The sequence below is a fragment of the Acanthopagrus latus genome, chromosome 9 (assembly GCF_904848185.1).
Source record: "Acanthopagrus latus isolate v.2019 chromosome 9, fAcaLat1.1, whole genome shotgun sequence".
Taxonomy (NCBI): Eukaryota; Metazoa; Chordata; class Actinopteri; order Spariformes; family Sparidae; genus Acanthopagrus; species Acanthopagrus latus.
The window spans coordinates 23313869-23334133 of record NC_051047.1 but is presented as its reverse complement, the minus strand read 5'-3'; the positions used below and the strand labels follow the sequence as shown (position 1 = coordinate 23334133).

Genomic DNA, 20265 nt, shown 5'->3' with positions numbered 1-20265 from the left:
TTTCATCCTATTGTGTGAAGAATAAGGATTTAGCTGTAAACTGAAGGCGAGAAACAGCTCGCACCTCTTCGACTCACCAACAGCACACTGATTTGTAATGTTTCCCCCTCCTATCTCTGATGCATAGAAGACAATCTTCACAATGACTTTTATTAGCAAAGCACAGTGTTTACATGCTGATAGGCACAGAACAAACCCATCATCACTCTCAGTAATGGTACGCTTTAATAGCTCTATTGCTTATACGGTTAACTATATTGTGTTTGGATGAACTGGAGGTCATTTTGAATTTCTACCTCTCTTCTTTGCACTTTGTGTTGTTTTCATGCCACTTCTCTCGTGAGCACTCACGCTACAGAAAATGTAGGCCGGGTGCTGTGATTCTCGCCCGTCGCCCCCTTTACACTCCTCAGAAATGAGCGATCTTTGAAGCTGTTGCTCTCATTTGACAACTTCTGCATGAGTGCAACAGCTGGCTACCAAAAAAAAATATGTTGAATATATCCCGTAATTCTCTGATAATTTACCTGTAATATGATTTTTCCACTGCCCCATGAAATGTTTCTCGTGGTTCGTGAAGAAACGAACTCTGAACTGGTATTCAACTTGTAACTTCACTTGTTTGCACAGAAACACGAACCCCTATTCATTTAAACAGGTCACATAATATTCAAATCTGTTTTCACTGAAAAAGCTCAGAAACATGTCCGATTCTGCAGCTTGATGAACTGTGCCAAACCATCGAAAACATCCGTCCACTCCTCTTCTGACGGGGGTGTATCATTCAGTCGTAGCTGTATTGATGAGCTGACTTGTCAGAAGAGGCATCACACCACTCTTTTTTTTTCTTCATTTCCCAAAATTGTAATAGCAATATTAACCACTTCTCAGTTGCTATAGGCTTTGCATGGGCTTGTAAAAAAACCCTTATAGCTTTAGTGGTTACACATGCATTGCAGCCACACGCAAAGACACACACACAAACACACACACACATGTAAAGATGTAATTGAATTTCCAAAAACTCTGACTATGTAACAGAACTATTATTTGTCTGTTTGTACAGTAATGACATCAGTGGTATTACAGATGATGTAAAAATACGTTTATTTATGTAAAAGAATTATGAGGTAGCTCTTTGTCAAAGAGCAAAGTTTTATTGATTAATAAAGTTTTATCCTGCTTATTCATCAGTAACGGTCAGACGTGGTCTTTTCTTCTTTACTTTTTAACCTCACGACTGTCACGGAGGCAGACTGTGTGTATCATGTAGGATGTGTACATACGAGCATCAGTCCCACCTACACTACATCAATGTCTATTTATCCCAAATAATTAATAAGGTGTCAGATTTGTCCAGCTGTATAATTTCTGTTGACCTGAACTATCAGCTGCTGCGTCTATAAGGGAGATAATAAAAAGTTCACACATTCTTTGTAAAGAGTAAAGATACTATATTAAAAAAAGACTCTGGTAAAAGTAGAAACACTGATTCAAGTTCTTTACTCGGGTGAAAGTAATAACGCACAGGCTCTGAGATGTACTCAATGTATGAAAGTGAGAAGTATCCATCTGAAGGACATTTCCATCAGCCATCTCTGTGTGAAGCTGAACTGAACCTCACTTCTTAATATTATAATTATATTCTTCTAATAGGTCTTTTCTCTGTCTCACTACGCCTGCTGTGCGTGATTTGGCCTAATGTCTCTTTCTTTCTTTCATTAATGATGATGAATGACTGATGTTTATGAGCCTAATTTCCAAGGTGGGAATAATAAAATAGGAGGGGTTTCAAAAATATATACAAAAGAACAGACGATTATAAATACATAAATGAAATAAAATCAAATATAAATAACATGTTTGTTTTTTGCACACGGCTTGAAATGTTACATAAAAGTGTGAGCTTGTTTCCGGTTTCCACTCGGTTGGCTAAGTTAAGCTAATTACTTACTGGCATTAGTTTTGCATGAGAATGGGATTAGTCTTTTCATCATCAAGCACTTTGCCTATTCCTTTAACCTTCCTGGTAACTACTCTTCATGCCGCTGTTATCATCACCAGGAATAAGCATCAGTCAGCTACAGTGTGGAAGACACAAATGGTTTATCCGCACGACAACGGTTTACTTTTCACCTTTGCTACCAGTGTACTTTCACCACTTGTGAATCTATGGCATGAATCTATAGAGTACTGCATGGGTAACTCTGTGACTTCAGTGTACCGTAAAGACAAATAAATACTGACACATTATTATAATAAAAACCTTTTCTCTCTTCAGGATGTTCTCCCACCTGCCCTCACTCAATTTCACACTTTTGCATCATCATCATAGTCGGCTTGCACTCTCGCTGCTCTGGCAAGGCCTCAAGGAGATGGCTGGAAGATGGGAATCCATTTTCTTGCTTTTTTTCTTTTCAGGTTTCACAAGAGAAATGAAATGTTGCCTGGATGTTATATACACGCCTTGCATAAGGCTATTTGGTCCTTTATGTAGTCTCTACAGGGGCAGATGCGAATCAAAGACTCTTCTGATCTGACGCAGCTGAAGAGCAGGGGATCAGACTGGAACACACAGTGTTCACTACTGCTGTAGGCTGGAAACACCAGACGACTGTCAGACAGCTCTGATGACCGACAATATACACTGTAACTGGAATTAAGAAAAAACAGAAAACAGAAAAACAAGAGAAATCATCAGCAGCTGTGGACTGAAACAGAAAGCATGAACTTGGAATACAATCAGAGATGGCTCGGACTCAGACAGCACAGAAACTGTTAAACTGTTAAACCTGTAAGGCTGCACTGACAGAAAACTTAGGCACCACCCTCAGCAAGCTCCATTATTCATATTATCATGTTCACACAGCAGGTACGAGTGATTTTGATTGGTTTAAATCTGTCAACCCTGTTGGAACCCTACTGGAAAAAAACAGCATAGACCAGCATAGACCAGAACCAAAACACAAGTAACTTGAACTGATTGCAAATGTGTTGACTGGCGCCAAAGATTTGCAACCTTTTAAAACCTTGAAAATTAGAAATTGTTTAAGACTTGCTATCTTTCTTTGTTTTGGGGCTGATTTTGCTGGACTAATTGCAGGGGATTCAGCTCACCTGAGCACAGGGTTGGGGAGACTGACCCCTGATTGAGGAGTGGAAGCAGCTTGGGCATTCCCCTCCCAGCCACTCGTGGTGTGAAGAAGCCTTTTTTGTCAAAGCTTAAAAGAGGCGGAGAATGGCGCTCAGTGGGCCCTCACACTCATTCTGGATCTGCCCTTAACACATTGAAACCTCATCCTATTACCCAGAAACTCTTTCTCTTTAGAACCTGTTTTCTTACCTGACCCACATCATTCTAGTGAGGAAACTATGTTTATTCTTGAACCCCCAGAAACCCTAAGCCTCTATACACGTTAAGTTTTGACATTTTATTCCACGGTGGCTTGTAGGAGCACAACTCATGTAGATTTTACCCTGAAGAGGCCAGTTTATTGGTTTACATGTTTTTTTTATTTATATTGTTATGCCTCTGGATGTTGCTACAGCAGCTATGTCAAGCTCATGGCAGAGAAACATAACGGCCATGACGGGGAGCTAAAGGTTTTGTACTCCAGCTTTTTTGACTGCATTCATGTGTATGCAAAGAATCATGTGTGAACTGACTTGGCGAGATTGTCGACGCTGTTCAGATGTGGGAAGAACGCAGGTTCACAGATGAGCCCCTTCTCCTGGCAGGCCTGTTTACAGGAAGTGTTGACCTCTGCCTTCACGACCTGGAGCGCGCTCAGTGGGGGCCAAGTCTCTGTGTTGTTGCAAAAGTCCTGAGGCCAAAATAAGAACAATGTGAGAATATAGATGACCAAAGATGTTTTATCCCCAAAATAATAACTCTGATCCTTTTTCCCAACCCCTTGATCAACACTCCTTTGACCTGTTTTTCAGTCAGGGTGTTGACCCTCTGGAGCATCCCTTCACAGGTGAACTCGTAGGGAAGGTAGGGCTCAATCTGAAATGTATATTCAAGAACTGACTCATCAAATGGATTCTTCTCTGTATTTCTGTTATGCTCTTTGTTAAGATATGTAGATTTGGAGCCATATTTAGAAGGCACTTACTGTCTGATTGAGGATAACAGAGAGAGCTCTTTCCACATCCGTGGAGTTTTGCATATCTACCGTCCATACGTAGGGCTCTCCTATCGCCTCGGCGTAAGGATTCTGTGATGACACCTGCAGCACAGTTTTATTTGGAAAAGAAAATCAGCTTAACTTGGTCAAAATTTAAATGTGTGAGGTTCAATGCATCAAAAAGATACACAATATTGTACACATAAACAAAAAATATTTATGGACCAGACCTCTCTGATGGTGGGCTTTTCCTCGAAGAACTTTGTGTTCAGTCGACTGTGCGGAGGGTCTAACCTGGGGTTCAGGAAAGCACAGCCATTGGCTATGGCCTCCAGTGCAGCAGGGCCTTCATAAGGGAAAGACAGTCCCACAAAAACCTGCAAGAGACCACAGATAAACATCAGCGCAGAATTCCCTGACACATTAAATTTTTCAGTCGAATTGATCAGCTGTGCCCCGTTTTTTCACCATATTCTTAGCCCTGTCAATCATCCGTGGTTACCTTCTTTCTGAAGTGTTTTATTTCATTTTTCATCAGAGGTCAGACAATGTAGATATTGATACTGGGTTTAAGTGTGTTTCTCCCATAGACCTCAAAACAGCTGGCACCACAGCCTGGCGCCAAAGCAAGATTCAGTGACACAATGACCCTTCCTCCATTATTTAGGTTCCTTAACACGTACAATGTACTTACACGTGAACCAGCTGCACTTCTTTACTGCCACCACATGGTGCCAGCAAACACCAGGAAAATAAATGATAAATTCAGCTCCTACAGGCAGGAAGGGTTGTCATTACAAACCAATGTTGTGTGGACCCAAACTACAAGAAAAAAAAAATGCATTCCTGTCGTAGTTGAGCTAGATTCAACTCCAGTCCAGATCCAGTATTTCCAAACACCAACACCACGTGCTGAACAATGGGAAAATTAGCGTGATGCTGCTTACATAGTGTTTGGATCCCATCCAGATGTTTTGATATTGCTGAGCACTGTGTTTGTAGTTCCCCCAGGCATTTTCAACAGCTTGGAAACCAATTAACATCAATTTATCACCTTCATACTCAAGAAATGTTCCAACGTTTCTAGAATTAACACTATTTTGAATTTAGGGAATGATCACCACACTACCACAACACTAAAACATGATAAATACAGCAGATTCTTATATGATGTAATTGATGGATGTATGGATGTAATTGATGTTGACAGTACTTATGGGACAACTTAGAATCCATTAACATTTAATTAAAAATCTGTTTATTTATTTGGACCCCTATTATTTGTTACCAGTGCAACAGCTATCCTCTCAGTGTCCCGTCAGGGAAAAAACATATGACAATAACTTCATGTTAATCAAACAAAAGTAAAATAAATAGTACGCACGCATGCAGCTAGTTACCTTGAATAATTTCCTGCAAACACATACACATGAAACAAGAATTTAAGTCAGCTAAAACAAGACACAGAAGTCATTTCTAACATATTTACCACTGCAGCAAATAAGCTTGCCTTGATCCTGTCAGTGGCTCATTAAAATATCTGGTAGCTCTTTTAATACAGCCTGCGGCTGATTTACCATGTCATTGTTTGCAACTTACTGTAAATTAACTTGCAGTTCTATAGCACTTTTCCAGTCTACAGACCCTCATAGCACTTTAAAACACTTGTCACATTCACACAGTCTGAGATGTATGATCAGGAGGCCTCACGTATAAAAAAATGTACACAGCTGTGTTCTATAACTCTTAAATCAACTTAAGATGACAACACCTGCCTTTTGTCAAGAAGAGCCGTGGATAAAAAAAAAGGGGGACATTTTCAAGTCAAGGGTTGGTCCCAAGAGTTCAGTTAACTGAATTTCTGGTTATATATTTATGTTGCTGCTTTCATCAAACATGCGAGCCCAGTTTGTGGCAAAGAGAAATGTTTTCCACTAAACATTGGTTTCATTATTTGCAGTAGTTATTTCCCCACATACAGCAGATGGCTTTAAACAGATGGTGTAATGCCAAAGTCAACAAAATACAGAGGCTAAGTGAACCCACCTGATGTGAAGTGGGCAATCGCTCACACACTCACCTTGCTCTGTCTCAGCAGGACCTGTACCTCACTGCCTTTGACAATGCCGTGGTTCTTCACATAGGCTGGGATTGAAGCGCTTTTATCAACCGTCCCATGGATCTCTAAGTATCGATGGATGACGTCCAGATAAGCCTCTTTATCCTGCGGCATAACAGCAGACGAAACAAAGGTTGACCTGCTGGAAAATCAATCAGTGGACATGGCACAAATTATACCTCTACCTTGCCAAGTGTGTCTTTTATGGGTATGTCTGGCTGATAAGTGGGGGGACCAGCAGACTGCTAAACACCCACAGACGACATCCACAAACTAGTAACTACATGAAAGGTAGTGTGAGGTGACAGAAGTTTTTTCAAGACATGCAAAAGCAATTACAACTGTGTCTCAACAAGTGATAAAAAATGAATACAAAAATACAATTTTCTCTCCTCAACAGCCTCCATCTAGAAACTGTATCCTCTTCTCAAATGAATATTTTACACAAGAAATATGTGCGGGCTATTACAATCTCTGTGTACCGTTACCTTCCAAAAAGTGGCACGCTTCCCATACACAAGCGCCTGGTTTTGTCTTTTGGTGGACTCGAGCTGCTGACGTTCTTCAGAGCTCAGCTGGTGCTGCACCACGAATCCCAGGAATGTGTTGTCTGGTGTATGAGCTGCTCACAGTGCGAGAGAACGCCGTCATTAAGATATATCAACAGAAGCTGTGATTTCTGGTCAATTAACGATACGTTGAAAATGAGGCGCTGAGCAAGAAACAGGAAACATACGAAACATGGTGTTGAACTGCATTGGGATCAGGTTCAGGCCGCCAAAATAACTTGTCAGGTTGTGCTGCTGGGCCCAGGCTGCGTGATTGAAGTCCGGCTCAGTGCCAAAAGAGTCCAACACGCGAATCATACACCTGATTGACACACAGGCGGACACACTCTTAAACACATTAATACACATCATAGCAATCACTCAAAGATGAGAACATTTACATTTTGGGATAGTTCAGTCATTTTAATTCATACATTCATTCATTCATGCATTGATGGTGGTGGCTGCCAGAACTAGTATTCAAGCTAATATGCTGTGAGTTCTCCTTCAGATGGTACAACAGTTTATTAAAACTCCACTCTGCGACAGTCCAAAGGCTGAGACTTTATGTGCAGTGCCTGCCAACATCATGGAGTCCAAACCTAACCACAGGTTATACGCACACGATGGAACGTATGACAGCTCCTGTTGGCCCACACTCTTGTATCCACAGCGTGGTTCCTATATGTTGTTTCAGTCAATCAAAAAAATGGTGCAGACACAAAATATAGTCATTTAAAATGGCCATCATGGATCCTGTTAAATATGCTTGATGAAATTTTGACTCTATTTCACTTCTGTGTTGTGAGGTCAGCTTTTGTGATTTGTGCACAGCTGCACTTCCACGCTGAAATAGAAAATGGTCTTCCTTAAAACTGTTGCCACTTAATTGAAAGTGCACGACTGACTAAAATATTATCCCTTACCAAAGCATTAATTTTACCCTTAAATGGAACTAACTAGCCCGAAACAATAAAACAGTTACATAAAGTAAGTACAGTATAAATAAATTAGAGGGCCATGTCTCAGCACACAGAAAATATGTTGGCAGCGTAACAACTATCTGTCTGCTTTAACTGTAGTTAACAAAACTTTTACAGGAATAGCAGGTTTAAGCTGATACGCATCAGTAGACTTGGATGGTAAATCTTACACTTCCTCCTACTGCTCATCTTCTCAGGGGTAAAAATTCACACCCACAAATATAGATTCACACTGAGATGAGGCTGATTTAAAGTTGGCACATGGAGGTGTGAATCCATGTAGTTCCCCATCCATGTATGATATAATATGGTATGGTATAATCAACATGTATTTCACCATTCTATCCCATCATCCCACCCATCAGTATCAGATTCAGGTGTAACTTAGGAAAACTGCCCTTTTTTGCTATTTTTCAAACTAGTAATATATTTGCTTAACCAGGTGAGGCTACGATGGTTAAGCAAATCACTCATCCACTCTTTTGTAAAAACAGGGGCTCATGCGGTGCAGTTCGCTTCATCAAACAGGGCCAGAATGACATTTAATTCTCTGAAGTACACTTTTGGTAAGTCATTATTCCATGAATCATCAGACTCTTATATGAATGCCGAATGTTTCAGTGTCATATTTATATGTGGGAGTAACATGGTCGACAAAAAGAAGTCGTTTTGCATTTTATCTCTCAATGTTTATGTCAAGTTATTGCAAGGCCTTCGTTAAGGCAAGTCAAGTCCTGAGTCTTCAACATCCAACATCCACGTCCAAGTGGACTCTAAGTCATTTATTTTCTGCCAAGCCAAGTTGCGAGTCATCAAATCAGGGACTCGAGTCGACAGAAGTCCAAGCCACAATTAACCGAGTCCACATCCCTGACAAGAACACACAGGGAAACCCCTCAATTCATCCTCCGAGCGCAACCCTGACACTGTTCAAGGATGAATAATTGTAGTCTCGTCATCTCATCTTCACAGACAAGGTCATCTCTCAGGACTAGTCTACTCACTTGTATTTAACCCAGTCTGTCTGTAGTGCTGCCTGTATCTGTCGAAGGCCGACAATGTCTGTGTAAATCAGGCTTGGTGTCACTACAGAATGAGGTGGGCAGCTTGTTCTCATGATCCCTAGAGAACTGGAGAGAGAGTGAGATTAATATAAGATTGGATATACAGGAATAAGGTTATTAAGAAAACTTCAAAATTCCTTATCTGTTCAAAACTTTCACACGGCCACCATTTTCCTCTGATACCACGCCCAGAGTGGGAAGCATTCAAACATTTACTCGCTAACATACTGTTTGATAATCTTACACAGGGCGAAGATCAATTCGTTGAATGGCGGCTAACATTCAAGCACTTCCTAGCAAACATAAATGTTCTATTGTGGGACATGATGTGTTTGGAAAGGAGTGAGTTATTTCTAAAATATCGATTACATTTTTAATACATTTGTTTGAGTGAAGTGGAGATGAAATGCACCTCATGAAATCAAACAGTAACGTTAGCTAATGGTTATCGAATATGTTGTTTTACCTTGAAATACAGCTTAAACTCTCTGGTTTTTCACTATCCATCTCTCATTATTCACCAAGTTCTGTGTTTTCCTATGTTTATACAATTTGCTACCTGGGAAAACAACAACATAATATAATCCCAGAATTCCAACATCCCATTGTGAGCATCAGAGGAAAATGGTCGCCATGTGAATATGGTCTATAATACTGGTCACCCTGACCAGAAAGCAGTCTGCAACAGAGAGGCCCTTTTTGTGTGCATACTCACACCTTGAGGTCGGGTATTGAAGCAGAAAGGTGAAGATCGTGACCCAGAATGTAAAGTGTGGCGATGAGGTCACTCCACTGGACGAGCTCCCCGAGGGGTCCACCACTGAAGGCAGAATCTGCTATTTTAAACCCAGATTCAACTGTCAGAGCCCCAGGATGCACCAGGATCTGGGGGACGATATGTCTTTCTTTACTCTTAGAAGTCAAGCTGCTCCATTCATATGGCCAAAAAAAAAAAAAGGATACCAGCAAATGTTATTCAGTTTTTCAGTGTAGCATGGCCATCGTGCAGATCCTATTTTGGGTAGGTAAAGATAAAGCAGGTACATGTGATGACTCACGATGACTCGTTTTCTATAAAGATGACATTAAGTACCCCTCAACTGTAAAGAAGCAACAGAAGAAGCTGGGTATGGCGTTACAACAATGGTGTGGACTCGACTTGACACTGAGTTAGGGAAGGTAACACTCTTTGGATGGTTGAGCAAACAAATAGGTAATTAGATGATTAGAGAGCCAGGCTGAAAAGATTCCCAGTGAGCAAGTCACAGATCTGCTTGCATGTAGACTGTATAGAGAGTTCTCTAGCTGTGGACAACAAGTGTTTTTATCATTGCATTAGTCCAATCAGAGGATGAATTAAATGTGATACCTTATCAGTTCAGTTATTTATGTTACATATCCTTTTAAGTACTGGCCTCAGAAAAGTGAATGGTTCATCCAACCACCTCAGCCACCTCTTGACTTGGACTTTCTCGCTCTTTACACTGCGGATCTAGCGGGGTGTTTCAAGACATGAAGACAGAGGAGTAACAACAGCTTCAAAATTTGAAGCATAGGGCCACTGACCAAGCTGCTGTATTTTACGCGTCGGTAGTGAGAACAGCCTTGTATATCAGCTCCATGTGTGATTCTGTTGTTGTTTTGTGCGTCCCTTCGATGCATTGTGTGAAAGGTCTGAATGTTGAAAATGAAAATAAACTCTCAGTTAACTCTGCACTTACATTTGGATATTTTGCCAAGTGCCTGTAAGTGCCGGTCTGGTCTATGGCAGGTCAAGCAGTGATGTTAGAATTGTGAATAAATTCTTCTATTTAAGTGACTCTCACAGATGAATGAGTCAAGTCGATTTAAAGAATCAAAGGTCCCTTTTTCCTGCACTTTCTGACATTTTGGTGCAGTTTATTATCAGGCTGCAGCCTCTCCTCTGATGTCTGTATCAGGGCTGCTTCTCTACAGAAGTTATGAAATGAAACTCTTTCTCACGCATGCTTGGAGTACAACTTGAAACAACTTTTTGGAGCATGTCATTATGAATGAAAGGCTTGCTTCTTCAGACTAGTCTGACAGGATGAGCTACATGTGGCTGTGTGCGTCAGCCCAGACGATTAGTGTGGTTTCAAATGAACATGCCAGTGCAGGTTAGAGCATAGTTGTGACTCTTTCTATTATTAGCGCTTTGTGGTGTCAGGTGTTAAAGCCATAAGCCTTTTACTTTTTTAATGGCACCATTTAACTTTTGTGCCCAGGCCAGTCTTCACCAGAATCACATGAGTGCCTTCTTCAGTGTTACTTCCTTTTTTCATTACAATATTGATTTTCTCCACATAAAAACTACCAGAAATAACATTTGAATTTTAGCCTCTACTGGGTTAGATTAGGTAGATTAAGATCTTTTCAAAAGAATGCACTGTCATACTTCTTATCCAGTGTGAAACCAACCTTATGCCACCAGCACCAGTCTCCTGCTGGATTTTATGTCATTGGTTTTGTACGCACCAATCCGGCTGGCTGTAACTTGATATTCATGCTGTGGCAAACATCATCAGATGTCACTCTGCATCTCTGTAGCATGTTGAATCTCAGCCTAGCTGCCTGTCAAAGTGTCCTGGAGCAAAATACTGAACTACAATTGCTTGTGATGAGCAGGTGGCGCCTTGCATGTTTGCAGTGGCCTATGCATGCAAACAATGTATGACTGTGTGTAAATGGGTGAATGTGATGAGACTTTTAGCGGTTAGCAGACTGACAAAGTGCTACAGAAACACAAGTCCATTTATATTTAAGCCAAAACACGAGGAGCGATCCCGGTTGCAACTACGTGTCGTGTGAGAGCAGAAATCTTGACACATGTAGAGAGAAAAATCTAAGGATTTGGCCAGGTTTGGTGAATTTTCAGGTATTCCAATTAAAACAATTAGAAGCAATATATTACCTGTTTGGCTTTCCGCTCTGCGAGGTTGTATTTGGCTGAAAGAGAGCGCCCGGCGTCGACCCAAATCTGTTCCATACTGTGGATTCTTTGGTGAACCCATTTGAACTGCTCTCTGTTTTCCAGGGATGGATACAGACCAGTAAAGTTGTTCCGGACTACGGCAGTGTCAGACCCCACCTGAAAAAATGAGGAAAACAGAACTTATTGTACGCTCCTAGATTTGTTTTGGACTTCCCTTCACAATGTGGTAACTTACCATTTGGCACTGACTGAATTCATGTTAAATCATTTATTTTTTTGTTGCTTATTCATTTTCTAAGTCAGATTTGAATCGTTTTTGTGCTTTAGGTTTATGACGTGGGTAAAACATAAGTTTCACCAGAATAATCCTCTTTTATTTCTTTATCTCTGGAGTGTTTATTGTTTCATTTGTGAAATCAAGTAAAAAACATTTTTAGGAGAGTTTTAGTTTTGTCTTTTTCGTTTGCGAAACTGAATGAAAACAGACACTTAGAAGATTTAGCCTTACAAAAGACAAAGTAGAAACTGTGTGAAACTGAGTGAAAACACATTTGTCTTTTGGTTAATCAGAGACGAGAAACTTTGCAGTGATAAAAAAAAGTTTTGGTCAAGATGAATATCACACAGACAAATACGCACTTACACCCAAACAATCTCCTGCCTTCTTTTCCACTCAATTTATCTCACATTCAAACAAATTGCATGCTTTGAACTTTGTCTTTACCGCTGAGCTAGCTGTTACACCTGGGGGGATCGCTCGGCCTGGAAGCAGAGGACACCAGTTCTCCATCTTCACAAGACACAGACAGAAACAGGAGACGGTCACACCAGCACAAACACAAAATCAACACACATATTAATCTTTGTGCCTTTACGGAATAGAGTAAGACATGAAAACTTGACACAACTTCAGTACCTCACTGAGGTAGATCAGGAAGGAGCACAGGGACCCGTTCACCCCATAACGGCCGTAGCAAGGGTCAGACCTCCACATCTCCTTCATCCACTGGAGAGGCAACAAACCACATCATGATCAACACAATGACACAAAACTATAAGCTACTGAAGAGATGTTAACACTTTATTCACAGCCCATGATTTACAATATAAGTAAATCTGATAATACTAAAATTAGTATTGGTTTCTATGCAGGTAAATTAAGACCATGGGGAAAGATGGAGGAACGGTTGCTGTAGTATTTTAATGAGGACAGGAAATACTGATCACCGTCAGTACAGCTTTGTTTCTCAGTAACACACCTGTGTTGAAGTTTGGGGCAAACATTTATTTTATCAAGACTGACTGAACACGTTTTTCTAGAGAAAAATCCACTGGTTCAAAATCCACAGTGTGATATTATGACCTCAAAATACCCCCGCTTGAGAATAACAGAGGGAAAAATTAATTATAGGTCTTAATTATTTACATCTACAAAGTTGTTTTTTTGTTACTTTGTGCATATAAGATGTGTGACAAGTGTGTAGGTGGAAAAACAGCCTATTCTATAACCGCATAATTTCCAAATTTAGTGCTTTAAAAACTATATATTGCATATTATTACAATATAAAAAGATGTAGATATCGAAAATTTAATGTAAGGGCATCAGCGATAGCATTTTACCATTTACCACTTAATCATGTAATATTAAGTAGCATGAACTCTGCCTGGTTTTTGTTTTTTTTCACTCTCTCTTACATGTCAGCAGTGTTTTCCTTCACATCGTAGTGATTTACTCTCACAAAATGTGAAGGCCTACAGTCCACAGTTACAGGATTCAACCTATTTCGATACGATTTGGAGTCAGAGCCCCGCGACTTTACATCATGCAGCTGGAGGAGATCAGACAGGCTGCCTCTGGTTCTTCTTTTTTAAAGCCGTCTTCTTTTTTTTTTTTCCAATTGTGCTTTCTGCAGCTTCAAAAATGAGATCTTTTAATCCGATAAGATTCTGGACACCATATATTCTTTCATAACATCCCGTCTAGATTACCGTGACTTGCTGTAACTTTCTGTCTTGTCTCACTCAACACAACCTTTCCAAACTTCAGCCAGTTTAACATGCTGTAGCGAGACAACACAAAAAATACAACAGACAAGTCCACATAACACATTTTATTATTAATCTTACAAGCCTGAATACATACATATATGCATATTTATTTTTTTTTAGAAATGTTTTATTGAAAGTCTCTAGTTCAATGGCATGCTGCTATTACAATGATTCCAAAGATATCTTACCTTTAATTTATCCACACAGTTTGGGTATCCATCCATGAGAGGCAGTGGACAGTTTTTATCCTCGCTGTTTTGACCACCTGAGGAACACAAAACCTTAAATCCTTCTTAACAGGGAACGGTGGAACAGAAGAAGATAAAACTTTCCTGCACATTGATGTCTATTTACTTTAGCACTTGGCATATACATTTAATTAGAAGTCCTGATTAACATTTAAGGCATGTTGAGGAAGACAGCCTTCACCGCTCATATGACTAGCTTCTATCCAGTCCTCACTGAATCCCACACATACTTTATTGCTACCATAAACTCAATAGACTGCCAAACATGTTTTCATCCACTGCTGAAAATAGTCCCCGACAACAGCACCATCTAGTCATTTTTGGGTAAAACTTACCAAAAGCAGTTTCAAATCATACATTCAAGTTCTCCCTCAGTAGTCGTACGTCTCTCTATGCATTTTGATTTCCTTACCGTCCCTGGCAAGTTCCTTCATCGTCTGCAGCCTCAGGAGTTCCTCCAGGTGAGCCACTTGCTGCTGCAGTTGCACCTTATCAGATCGCAGCTCCTCAACCATCTTCTCCCTCAGTTTTTCTTTGTCTTTCTCTGCCTCCATTTGAATCTGGAGCACTCTGAACTCTTCCTTGTAGTCCTTCAAAGGAGGCGGGGGGGAGACTGAGAGGGAGAGGGTGGCAAGTGTTAATTTGACAAATTAGTTCTCTGCACTCTGAACATAATTTGAAGAGGCTTGTATGTGAAAAGAGCTGTTGAGGCAATAAGACACATTAAACATTTACCACTCATACAGGATTCAGTCTGCAAAAACTACATGGAAATGCGTCTTAGATGTCGTGCTACTTCACCAAAATGCTATTTAAGGAAAAAAAAAAATCATTTTATTTACTGAGGGCTGAGACACAAGTGTGGATTTAAAGACAAGAAGAGTTTGCTCACGGTCGCCAGGGGGTCCCACAATGTTCAGGAGGTCATCGACGAACTTGACAATTCTCTTCATTATGTCTGGCAGAGAGAGGGGAGGTATTCAAAGGAAGGTCAGGGAGGAAGAAGGTGGAAACGGAGCAGAGGCTGAGGCGCCAGTTCACAAGATATCTCCCTGAAAACTGTAGTTAAGGATGCAAAAGATCGTTCTGACATGATGGAGAAAAAACATTTGTGACGAAAAGCAGAATGATGTTACCACCATGAACCTCCACTATCCCCTCTCATGCTCCCAATTCAATGTCCTTTTTTGGGACGAGCTGCTGTAACTGAATCAGACGATTCTCTCTGTTGTACTGTATCATAAGGAGGCACGATCTTACATACATCTACTTGAAATTATTAAGTTGTTCATATTTATACCCTACAGTATTTTTCTAGCTTTATAGTGAAAAATGAAGGCAACAAACAAAACAAGAGACAAGCTAACTAATACTTCTCTTACAGATGATCATAAAAATGATATTGACGGTGATCTATAAGCAAAGTGGTCTATAAAGTATCCAGAAGTCATCCTTAAAGTAAAAGTAATGATGTTGTGTTAAAATATGACTTTGGTAAGAGTGAAAGTCGCTCATATGATATAGTATCTGATATTAAAGGTAATCAAATATAATGTCAACCAATTATCGTCTCAGATATTCAGTATTTTTCTGATCATCGTATTGTTTAATCAGATATTTGATCATATCTGTACATTTGTTCCATCAGCTTCACTGATTCACTCATTCAATTGACAGTTCAGGATGTTTTACGGAGTAACACCGTAACGATATATAAACACAGGCAGACGTCACCTTTTCTGCGCTATCATGTTCATTGAGGAGATACAATGCAAAATGCATAATTTGTCTACTAAGTCCCGCCATGAGGCGTTTCTGTCATGGCTCCACTTCTGAAACTTTTCAGAGCCCCAAACTGTTGAAGTGTGCCAAGTTTTTATGCATTAATGAAATGCATAAATCTGGACTATAATACAGACTTTCAACAGCAAATAAACTATGGTGTGATATTATACGTTAAGATCACTTAGGAGAAAGTTACCTAGCAGATAAAATATATAAAGTACTCTTTTGGCAGGAACGAAGGGAGAAGTATGTGTCTGCTGTGGATATTTCTTATGAATCCTCCAGCTGCTCCCTCATCCATTTTATCACTCCTCTTGTTATCTCTGTGCTCTCTTCTCACCTTCAGCCCTGCTGCTTTCCCCCCACGCTTTTCTTTGCACTCTGCTCTGATGGGTCAAACTGATGCCATCCTTGTCAGCAGCACCCTAAAAATCAGTTTATACAGGCAAAACACAGAGTTACACAACAACGTGCTGGTATCAAAACGCATTGTCGCAGTAGGAGGGAACTAAATGTAACAAGGTGGGGTTTTACAAGACATGAGTCAATGTTGTCATGTTGTCAATGGGTGAATGAAGATACAGACCAGGATGAAAAATGACAGAGTCAGACACCAGATGAAGCTGATGGCCACTAGCACGAACAGAGTCCATCGCAGGATGGGCGCTAGTTTTCTCATTATTCTAACCAGTCTGCTGTAGTTTAGTTGGTCACCAGTGCAAAAAAGAAAAAACAAATAAAAGAAAAATGAGATGATTTTACATTGAATGCAATTTTTCCTTACAGAGCTGTATGCTCAGTGGTGAGACGTGAGTGCAGGAATGTGTCTGATGACGATTTCTGCTGCTCTTTTGTTTGAAATATACTGAAGATGATTGAAAAGATCTGAAAAGCTTCGACTTTCAGACCATTCAGATTTGTTTTCTTCTGTGACTCTTTGCTCAGATTTCAGACTTTAAAGGTCCTATTTGTAAGAAAAGTTCATTTGTGTCATTTCCAACTCATCAAATACTGACACCTTTGGATTGTGGGTTGACAGAAATCTGAGCATAAATGGTAGAAATGTCCCTCCGAGGTATATTTTTAATTTCATTCTTTCAGAGTCTGTGTTTGATTACTTTTACTTGAGTTACAAAATTGAGTCAGTGCTTCAGTGCTTTCACCACAGTCTTTTTTTACACAAACTCTGCCACACAGTGAAACAGTTCATTATTAACTTTACTCATTCAAGTATCAAGATAGTTCCAGTGTCCACAGCAATAACAAAAAACTCAAAGACTTACCCTCAGCGTTTTGGTCAGTCCTTCCAAAAGAACCAAATGAACACACAACTATAATTATTCTATAATCTATAATTATAATCCCATTTCGTTCAGAATAAAGTGCCTGCCTGCCGACTGTGCTGTCGGGTGGAACTACTCTCTTCCATGGAAACCTCATGAGGCAAATGCATGCAAATGTGATGATTAACTGATACAACCAGTCTCCTAGCCAGTTTATCAGCGTAACTCTCCCTACAAATGTGGCAATACCAGTTGAACCGCAAGTTGAAGATCTAGAGAATCTATGTAACACCGACAACGCCACCTTAGGCCTTGCACCTAAAGAATATACTCTAGAATATACTTTCTCTGAGGGTTTCCCAAAAAACAACCCATACACAGGTCCTGGGCACAAATGAATACAGGCATGATGTACAATAATTTAACAACATTTATTACTCACAATAAAACAATTTTGTTTATCAGTTATTTCTCTAAAACATGTTTGTAGTTCTTTTCCTTAATCTCCAACACATATGATGTTTCACCTACATCAATACACAGTGGCTTAGTCGGGAAGAGAAAGACAGACTTCCACAGCTAGCTCTGGCAGAGTCACTGCACTCAAATAATCCCCCAAAACAAGAAACAAAACCAAATATTTATTTACAAATCAACTACAAACTCAAAACAAAAGAAGAGAAACCAAACAACAGGTATATTGGCAGGTCCTCCACTATGACTGCTGCAGTAACCCCTCCCACCCCCGCTAACGTCTCAAGGTCTGATTGGGTGAACTCAACTACACTTTTTAAAAGAGCGTCTACACAACGACAACAGACCAGCCGTTTACTGTAGGCTAACTAGCAGGGCAAGGCAAAAAGAAAGAAAAGAGTTTAGAGGAAAGGCAGGGCAAACAGCAGCCTAACACCATACAAGCTTTAAAAAGAAACAAAGTCATCCCTTAGTGACACATCTAATCACACTAGCAGACACAATAGCATTTAGCTTATAGCACTGGTTAGCTGTGTCCTGCACACATCAGTGCTTGTAGCTGTTAGCGGCTACGGCGGCAGCTGCAGCTAACTGGACGGCGACACACATACACACCATCTCGGCCCAACGCGCCAACCCACGACAGAGGACCATCAGCATATTTTTGCATGTTTCATGTTATCTTTATTCCTCAGAATTCACTCAGATGCGACAATGCAAATATAATCAGGAAGTGCATGTTGTGAAACATTTTATATCCAACATTTGCCAACCGTTGATGTTTGACATTTGTACCCTGGGCCCCTGGGTCTGAGTGTACCATTGTTTTTTTTTTCAACAGAGAGTGACAGGGAAACGAACTTCACTGCAAACAGCTGCCTCTTCCTCCTGCCGTGTGCGTGTGTGTGTGTGAGATCCATGCACTTTACTTCTCCTCTCCACCAGAGGTCAGTCTCTAACATTTGTAGCTGACATTGATGGCAATGGTGTAGACTGAGGCACAAGATAAAGCCTCTTGTTTTCGTTGAATATGGAAATGTATCATATTTCCTCAAATATGATATGATGATCTGCTGGGGGGTTTCTGTCCTGCCTGCAGCCTGTGTCTGTGCTCATCATCATATGTTTTCATCCCATATTTGCTTGCAGCACATGGAGAAAATACATGATATTGAGAAAGAAGGCTGCAGAAAGATTTTAATGAGACATTGAGACCAGATGGCAAGAAGAGATAGTTTGATGTGAGTGCTGTCCTTTTGTTTTTCCTTTGTTTAGTCGCTACAAGAGGGATTCAGCACACAATACTGGAGATATAAGTTGAGCTTGTTGTCTCTTATTTGTAAGGAGACCTTGGGACAATTTCCAGTTGTGTTTGTAGCAACCACAGCTGGTATTTAAAGTAAAAAACTTGTATCCTGATTAAAAGTAATTTGTACTAAGAAAACTTTTGTTGCTGTATACCCAATATTGTGAACCCCAACCTTAAAGTTCAAACTGTGCCTGTGGCTGCAACGATCTTCTCAGGCCACCAGTGACACAGCAACAGCAAGAGAAGGTATGGAAAAACATATGAAGTAGTATCAGGATGTGAAGAATTCTCAGAATCAGGTAGGATAAAACAATGGAAATTAGATTACGTGACTCGTATACCGATGAGGTGTCCATAATCAGGAATTAATGGATGACTCGGAGGCCTTAGTGAAGTCCAATGGTCACCACTTATACCATAGTCACTTGCCAAAGTATAGAAATTTAGACCATTAATTTTATTTTCATGCATTTTACAATCAAAATATAGTTTTTCACAAGTCATAACTTAGTTTCCCCAGTAACTGAGGGTTAGACTAATACCTGGAACAATCATTACCCTCCCTTAAGGTTCTTATGCAATGGAAACGTTGCTCACTCCTCCAGTAAATAGGACGGACCATAAATACGACTTGGCAACAGGAGATATTCTAGTCCGCTCAGCGATGAGTCAGATAGCTAACGCTATGCTAGCAAGATTCAAAGTCAATAACATTGCGTACGGTAGACAAACAGTAAACATATTTGACAGTATGCTTAACAACAAGACTAGCTAACTAACCAGTCATGTCATTGCCCCCAAGTCAATATCAAGATTTTCACGAACAAATGATCGGCTGTGTAACATTATCGTTACTGTGGCCGCAGCCTGAAGTAGAGAGTTGAACAGCGAATGGAAGGAAGTGTACTTTATGCAGCTTGTGTGTTACAGTCGCCATCCTGTGGTGTTCAGAGGATAAGGCACTGAAGGACTGATGGACTGTGGTCAGTGTTGGAAATAAAATATTCAGATTTTTTTTCATGTCTATATGCCAGCTAGCGCATTAATTTAGAGCAGTGAACAGACAATTTGACTGGAACTACTTAGTAGCTGTACATATATCCTGAACACCCTGCAGCCAATCAGAATTGAGTATGGTATAAATGAATTTAAAACAGTAGTTCCATAATTCAGTGATCATCCTTCTTGGTCCAAGCCCTTAAAAAGACGAGACCTTCTGCGATCTGAAGTGCAACACAGACACCAGAGGGTTCTGGGATCTCAGGGACCTGAACATTGCCGTTCGCTCTGTAGAGCTAATTCCCATGACAGACAAGCCT

The 20265-nt window shown here is 40.3% G+C and overlaps 1 protein-coding gene across 2 annotated transcripts; it reads right to left on the bottom strand.

Annotated features, from left to right (window-relative positions):
* Positions 1-838: 838 nt before the first annotated feature.
* Positions 839-17284, bottom strand: LOC119026392 (alpha-1,6-mannosylglycoprotein 6-beta-N-acetylglucosaminyltransferase A-like). Of its 2 annotated transcripts, none has more exons than XM_037110750.1 (19): positions 17164-17284; positions 16467-16575; positions 16221-16305; positions 14988-15053; positions 14508-14708; positions 14036-14112; positions 12714-12803; positions 12522-12587; positions 11777-11953; positions 9560-9729; positions 8785-8910; positions 6986-7119; positions 6738-6871; positions 6211-6354; positions 4361-4507; positions 4119-4232; positions 3935-4009; positions 3667-3824; positions 839-2653 (listed from the first exon to the last, which is right to left on the bottom strand). In XM_037110750.1, exons 2-19 carry the CDS (start codon positions 16557-16559, stop codon positions 2455-2457), a joined length of 2256 nt encoding a protein of 751 aa, XP_036966645.1. In that variant the 5' UTR covers positions 16560-16575; positions 17164-17284; the 3' UTR covers positions 839-2454. The 2 variants fall into 2 exon arrangements, with proteins under 2 accessions (XP_036966645.1, XP_036966646.1); XM_037110751.1 differs by having other exon boundaries at positions 9562-9677.
* Between the last annotated feature and the right edge of the window lie 2981 nt (positions 17285-20265).